We start from the raw sequence: 7,263 nt of genomic DNA, 5'->3' as shown, positions 1-7,263 counted from the left end.
CCGGGACCTGGGAGGGGCGGACCGGGAGCAGACGGACGCGCGAGCGGCGCAGGCCGGGGCGGGCCGGGCTCGGCTCCGGGCCCGAGTGCGGCGCGCGCGTCCGTCCGAGCCGCGCCCTCGAGCGCCGACGCCCTCGGGAGCTCGCACAGCATGGCGGCCCCCGGCGCCGCGGGCCTCTCGGGCCTGCTGCCCGCGCAGACCTCGCTCGAGTACGCCCTGCTGGACGCCGTCACGCAGCAGGAGCGGGACGAGCTGGTCTACCAGTATCTGCAGAAGGTGGACGGCTGGGAGCGGGACCTGGCGGTGCCCGAGTTCCCGGAAGGTGAGGGCTGGCGTCGGGGGAGGGGGCCGCCCCGGGTCCTGCCCTTCCCGGCTGCCGTCTGTCGGGGGCCCGGGGCCCTGCGATCGGTCGCCCGCGCCCCCGAGGTGGTGCGGGGTGGCGACGCACGGGGGCGCGGGGGGACGACTCTGGAGGGCGCGGACCAGCGTTCGCATCTGGTGTGAATCCTGCCCGCCTGAGTGGCCTGGGTTTGCAGTGACGGGAGCCCGGACCACCCGGCCCCGCACATCCCTTCCCACGTGCTACCCAGACGGTTCTAAGCCCTTTGGGAGAGCTCTGAAGGCTGGGTCCAACCCACAGGGCGCCCTTACTTGTCTTGTTTCACAGTGAAGGAAACCGAGGCACAGGAAGGCCAGGGAACGTGCTGCCCATCTAGGAGCTTGTTCATCGGGAGTTCATTCCACAGATTGGATGCTTCTCTAGCCCTGCCGCGCGCGTTCCCACGTTCAGAGGGGTGGACTTACTGAGTTTTAGAAACTGGAATCAATTTTAGTTTCGTAGCCAGGGTTGAATCCTAGCTGTGGGAACTGTTGGGACACGAGGAAATGGATACTCCCAACAGTGTAGTTTAGACAAAACGCTGCCTTGCCTTTGGTTGGGGTGTCATTGTTTAGCTTGCTGGTGTTGGCTTGTGTCCTGGCCTGACACTGAAACCCCATGCATAGTTAATTGGCTACTGTGACAGGGTTCACTTATCTCCCCAAGGATGTATCAGTCAGTACCTCTTCTGGCCCACAACAGTCTTGAATGTCTTTCTTACCCTTTTGACTTGAGAGGGAGGGGCTTCCCCCCTTATTATTATAATGGATTTAAAATACTGTAGAATTGGCTCCATGGAGGTTTATCCCATTAGAGAAACTTAAATAACAAATACATATATACAGATGTATACATAGCTCCTGAAAACTTTGTAATAGAGCATGTAGTAAATACACTATTATAAACCAGAACCTCAGCTAGAATTTTGGGAGAACGTTTCATTTTTCTACTTTTATTTGCATTTATAGTAAGTTTACTTTATGACTGTGATATTTGACCACGGTGACTCAAGTCATACTCATAAGGAAGTAACCAGGCTTTGGTTTTGATGTGGTCTGATATTCTGCAGGACCTGATATTAAGGACAGAATGCTAAAAATGAACAAAGCAGCTGTAGTTGACTCGTCAACCAAGAAAATGCCCGTTCTTCGGAAACTGCCATATGTACTATAGTGGGTGGACCCAGACCGACCGGAAACTAAGTCCTTGTTCCTTCTTTGTTAGCTTTTTGCTTTTGAACACATTACTTGATTTCTCCAGGTCTTGGTTTTTTTTCCCTTGTAAAGTGAAATATTTACTTTTCAGGGTTATTATGTGGAGGTAACTCAGGCAAATTCTTAGGAAACCAGGAGACTAAGTTGGCCATTTATTGTATTGTATTCACTGTAATCATTGCTGCTTAAAATACATTATTATCATTTAAATCTGTGAACATTTAGTACAGTAACTTAAATATGATAAATGTCTGTGTCCTCAACAAATCACCCTTAACAGTTTTTATTTATTTATTGGTTTTTCGAGACAGGGTTTCTCTGTGTAGCTTTGGTGCCTGCCATGGATCTTGCTCTGTAGACCAGGCTGGCCTTGAACTCACAGAGATCTGCCTGGCTCTACCTCCCTAGTGCTGGGATTAAAGGTGTGTGCCACCACCACCCGCTCACCCTTAACAATTTATAGATCTTAAATTTCTTGCAAGTGGGATGTGAAATACTCACATACTTGATCTGAGTCCACTGGCAGGGCAGTCATCAGGCACCCATTGAAAGGATGAGTCATGACAGGTCAGGTACCACTGAGGACTGAGCAGGGTCAGGTACCCATTGAAAGGATCTGAGGTCTACTGAGCAGGGTCAGGACCACTGAAGGATCTGAGTCCATTGAACAGGGATCTGAGGTCTACTGAGCAGGGTCAGGTACCCATTGAAAGGATCTGAGGTCCACTGAGCAGGGTCAGGTACCCATGAAACTGAGTTATACAGGGTCAGGTACATTGAAAGGATCTGAGGTCTACTGAGCAGGTCAGGTACATTAAAGATCTGAGCAGGGTCAGGTACCCATTGAAAGGAGGTACTGAAAGGTCTGAGTCTACTGAGCAGGGTCAGGTACACACTGATTGAGTCACTAGGTATCACTGAAGGTCTACTGAGCAGGGTCAGGTACCCATTGAAAGGGTCTGAGGTCTACTGAGCAGGGTCAGGTACCCACTGAAAGGGTCTGAGGTCTACTGAGCAGGGTCAGGTACCCACTGAAAGGATCTGAGGTCCACTGAGCAGGTCAGGTCTGAGGTACTGAGATCATCCATGAAATTGAGTACTGAGCAGGTATACCATGAAAGGATCTGAGGTCCACTGAGCAGGGTCAGATATCCATTAAAAGGACTGAGGTCCACTGAGCAGGGTCAGGTACCCATTGAAAGGATCTGAGGTCAATCTACGGTGGACAGATGGGAGGGACTGCTGTGTCTGTTTCCTATCCAGCTATAGCTTTTAGTTCCTTTAAACTATTTCTGTCTACTTTGAGGTGTAATTAATACTTTAATAGCTGTATTTATTTACTTATAAGCAATAAATGTCCTTTTTCTTAAATGAGTTAAATGGGGGTACTATACTTTTTAATTTAACAAAATCTTCATAGTATAGAGTTAAAATTTTGAGTCACTGTCAACTAATTATAAATTCTGTGTTAAAAACTACAAAGTTTAAGTACCTATTTTTCTTTGAAGGGAAGGGAACAGGATCTTCATCAATGTTAATGTTTCTTATAACTTTGCATTTAAAATATTTTGTTTTACATTTTGGGTTTCATCCAACTCTAGAACATGGTAACTTCTCTTTTGTAAGATTATTTTAAGTATTTTTTTTTTACTCTTCCACATATCATAATCTTTTTGAAATCTGCTTTTTAAACTTCACCTTGGTTTTCAGTATCACTTTTATACTTAATTATGCATGCAATTAGATTTTTAAAATAATTCTTATTTCCTCTTGTTTTTGCTCGAGTCTGTTGATTTTATTCACTTCCCCCAGACTATTACACTATTTCTGAAAGAATTTAGTACTTTTGTTTGTTTGTTTTTACTACAGTTGCAGATTGCCTCATATAGCAGATTTTCCATTCTCGACCTGCTGCCAGCCCTCCTGTCTGTCCATCTCTGAGTTTTTAATCTCCACGTGGTCACCTAGTTGACCTTTCTCATTAAATCATGCATACCTACATTGTTACAATCATGAAGGTGTTCTCTTATTTATTAATAGAAAAGAGACCCAGGTAGAAACAGAATAATAAATTCAAATACCACAGACTTTAACTATTGCTCTCATCTCTTACACTGACTGGCGGTGGTGGCGCACGCCTTTAATCCCAGCACTTGGGAGGCAGAGCCAGGTGGATCTCTGTGAGCTCAGGCCAGCCTGGACTACAGAGCGAGATGCAGGGCAGGCACCAAAACTACATGGAGAAACCCTGTCTCAAAAAACAAAATAAAATAAAAGTGTTTGACTGTTTATACTCATTTTAGGGGGGAAATAAAGATTCACATTTTAATGGACAGTTTAGGTAAATTACTCCTTTTTCTTTATTGTTTTCTTTAATCGTTGTAATTTGTGTTTTGTGAATTCCAGGATTAGAATGGCTGAACACAGAAGAGCCTCTTTCTATTTACAAGGATCTGTGTGGAAAAGTGGTTGTCCTTGATTTCTTCACATACTGCTGCATTAACTGTATTCACCTGTTGCCTGATCTCCACGCCCTAGAGCGCAGATTCTCCGATCAAGGTAGCTGCTTTTGATTGGTTCTCACAGACTTGTACTTAAGCACTGGAGTGGTGGCTCCTTTGTTCCCATGGGGATGGGAGTGACTGTTTGGCAAGACCAGTGCTTCTAGGTGTGATTCTAATCTGTGAGCAGGACTGACGCCATTTCCCTGTGCTTTTCAATGTTGAGATGAGGTCTTGCTGTGTAGCCCCGGCGGCGTCAGGTTGGCCCTCCATCTCTGGAAGCCATGGTTTGCCTCACAGCTGCCATTAGCCTGTGCCTGACTTCCGTGTGTTTTCCATGAGGGGCAGACTTAGTGGTAATGGTTTGCTTATTTGAGAACTAGAATTTAGAATTCAGGTTTTGTCGGAAGGTTTGAGCCTAATTTACTTTCTTCATGATGAGATATTTAGAAAAGTCTTTTTCTATCCCAGGCTTAACTAAATTTGTTCTATGAAAAAAGTGAAACATCTGGCCCCAATCTTACACTCTTCTCAGTGTGATGACACAAAGGTTGAAATTACTTAGCAGGAAATGTCATTAGGCTTCTGACGTGAATCACAGTGGAATGTAAAATACTTTTTCTTTGACCTAGTGTCATTAAAAAATGATTTGTTACAGTTAATGTTTCCAGAGCACACTAGGAAATCCTCTTACAGCATTAAAGCTTTGGGAGGTAGGAAAGATTATACTTGGAGTTTGCTGTCCAAGTTGGGAAATAATCAGGCTTTTTTGTTGACTTCTTTTCAGAACAACATGAGAGTAAAATTAATAAAATGGTTTCATTGAGTTAAGTTTAAATGCATATGCTTGGCATCTACATGAAAGAGGTAGGGTCGCTGATCTTCTGACTAGATGTTGGGGTAGAGCATGTGTGTGCACAGATGCCCGATAGCTTAGATGTGGTTGGACAAGACTGCTGACAAAATCTAAAATACAAACAAAGAGTTAGATACTTTAACCATAATATATTCTACTTTTAAAATACTAACCAAAAGATGTGCAAATGACTAGCTCATCCACAGTTGATGTGTATAGATTAAAGACTGTGTTATTATGTTCTAGGTGGTATGTGCCTGTGTTTCTTATTCAAGCAGCACATTATTGAGCATGCTATGAATGTTTTTAGGAATAAGAAGCATTAAGGTGGCAAAATCCATTATTTTATAAAATTAATGTATGTAAAATTTTAAAGTCTTACAGACCTCTCTCACCAGAGGGTAGTAACTCACTTTGCCTGTGGCACTTTGAAAAGAGTTCCCAGTGGAACAGAACTGACCGAAAACTTTAAGTAATAGTGCATGTGAAATTGAAAATGGGCGTTAGGATATACCTGACTGAGAAAGTATCAGGCAAGCAAGCATAGATTCCAGAAAAGGTAGGACTCTTGGTCTAAGAACAAGAACAGGTTGAGTGTGGCAGGGCTTGTGATAAAAATAAAAAGAGACAAGGGCTGGAGAGATGGCTCAGTGGTTAAAAGCACTGGGTACTCTTCCAGAGATCTTGAGTTCAATTCCCAGCAACCACATAGTGGTTCACAACCATCTCTAATAGATTCTCATGCCCTCTTCTGACATGCAGGTGTACATGCAGACAGAGGACTCAGACATATAATTAATTAATTAATTAATATTGAAAAATATAAATAAATAAAATGAGACAAAGACCAATAGGTTAAGGCTATGTTGTAGAGTACTTTTTTGGGCATTCCTACTAATTCAGCTATCTTCTTCTGGTGAGGATGTGGCAGTGTTGAAGATTGTTTTTTATTTGTTTGCTAGTTTGTTTTAATAGAAGGAGACATAGTAAGACTGTATTTTAGAACAGAACTACATGTTAAGAATCTGAATGTTGACAGTTTCCCTATCTAAGGACACCCCTAAATGATATGTAGTTAGCTTAATTGGTTGACACCATACCCAGAGCAGATTCAATGACCTCCTCTCAAGGGTCTGTGTCCTTTGCCAGTTGATGTCGAATTTTTTTTATGATATATATACCTCTGAAAAGTAAAATGCTTTGTAAGTAGAAAGAGTTCCAGGAAGATGAAGGAGTAAGAAGCAACAGAAACGTTCTTTTGTAGAAGATTGTACAGACAGAGTCTGTCTAGGGTGGACCTCTATTGAAGGCAGAGCTGCTTTTTTCAGCAAATATTTTCAGCAAATGTCACAAAACAGTTAAAAACTAATCAAGAAAGAATGGCCTATTCAAAGAAAATGTAAACCACAGAGACTGTCCTTTTAAAAGGCCAAATGGCAAGTCTATGAGTCTCTAATACAAATGTTAAAGATGCTCAGAGAACAACAGAAAATATAGAAAAGATAAAACTATATATGAGAAAAAGGAAATAACAGTAAAGAGATTGGAGAACCATTAAAAAAGCACAAAGAAAACTCTGGAACTGAAGACCACATCGGCTGAAGTGAGCATTTGGAGGCAGAGCTTAAAGCTAAGGCTGCAGACCTTGTTGACTATTTTATAAAACCTTTGAAAGGATTCAAGCCTAGGGGACACATGGGGCAACATCAATTAGGTCATAGGCTTTGTGGGGACTTTTAAAGAAGTAATGGCCCAAACCTGCCCTAATTTAATGAAAGACATGAATAGAAATATCCAAGAAGTTTACTGAACTCTTAAGTAGAATGGACTCATAGAGAACCACACCAAGACCAGAGTCAGTGCTGAGAGGCAAAGACAGAGAGAAGTCAGCAGCAGAGAGAAACAGCTCATTGTGTTCAGAGAACTTGGAGAGTCGGGAGAGTCGGCAGTCTTCTCAGGTTGTTGGTATTTGACGAGACTGGAGGCTGAAGGCAGTGGCCAGTGTTTTCAGATTCCTACAGAGAAAGACTGTTGTGCAGCATGTTGCAGTTGCAAGTTAGGCTCCTCAAGTGGGAGAGAAAGGAAGACATCTAACCCCACAGGCAAAAGTTGAGAGGCAGGCCTTCATTAGAGTCCTGCTGGTGAACAAGAAGAGAAGCCAGATACTATTTTGAAGCCTGAGAAGAAACAGATGCAGTAAGTAAATACATGGTAATTATAAAAACTACATTATTGTAACAGTGATGTTGTAGCTCGATATCTATATAAGACTTAGTAGACAAATATTATAATAAAAATTCATCTGAAAGCTAT

General features: G+C 42.9%; 1 protein-coding gene across 2 annotated transcripts in view; it reads left to right on the top strand.

Moving 5' to 3' along the window:
- Window positions 1–11: 11 nt before the first annotated feature.
- The window catches only part of Nhlrc2 (NHL repeat containing 2), a 56,595-nt gene continuing 49,343 nt past the window's right edge, over window positions 12–7,263 (top strand). For both annotated transcript variants that reach the window (XM_037205908.1, XM_028875147.2), the window contains exons 1-2: window positions 12–322; window positions 4,000–4,152. In XM_037205908.1, the coding sequence (XP_037061803.1) occupies window positions 151–322; window positions 4,000–4,152 (325 nt within the window). In that variant the 5' untranslated portion in view covers window positions 12–150. The remainder of the gene's footprint in view (window positions 323–3,999; window positions 4,153–7,263) is intronic.

This window comes from Peromyscus leucopus, chromosome 1 (assembly GCF_004664715.2).
Source record: "Peromyscus leucopus breed LL Stock chromosome 1, UCI_PerLeu_2.1, whole genome shotgun sequence".
In the NCBI taxonomy this organism is placed as follows: Eukaryota; Metazoa; Chordata; class Mammalia; order Rodentia; family Cricetidae; genus Peromyscus; species Peromyscus leucopus.
Note: the sequence above shows the minus strand (reverse complement) of the source record. Positions and strands in the feature narration are given on the sequence as shown.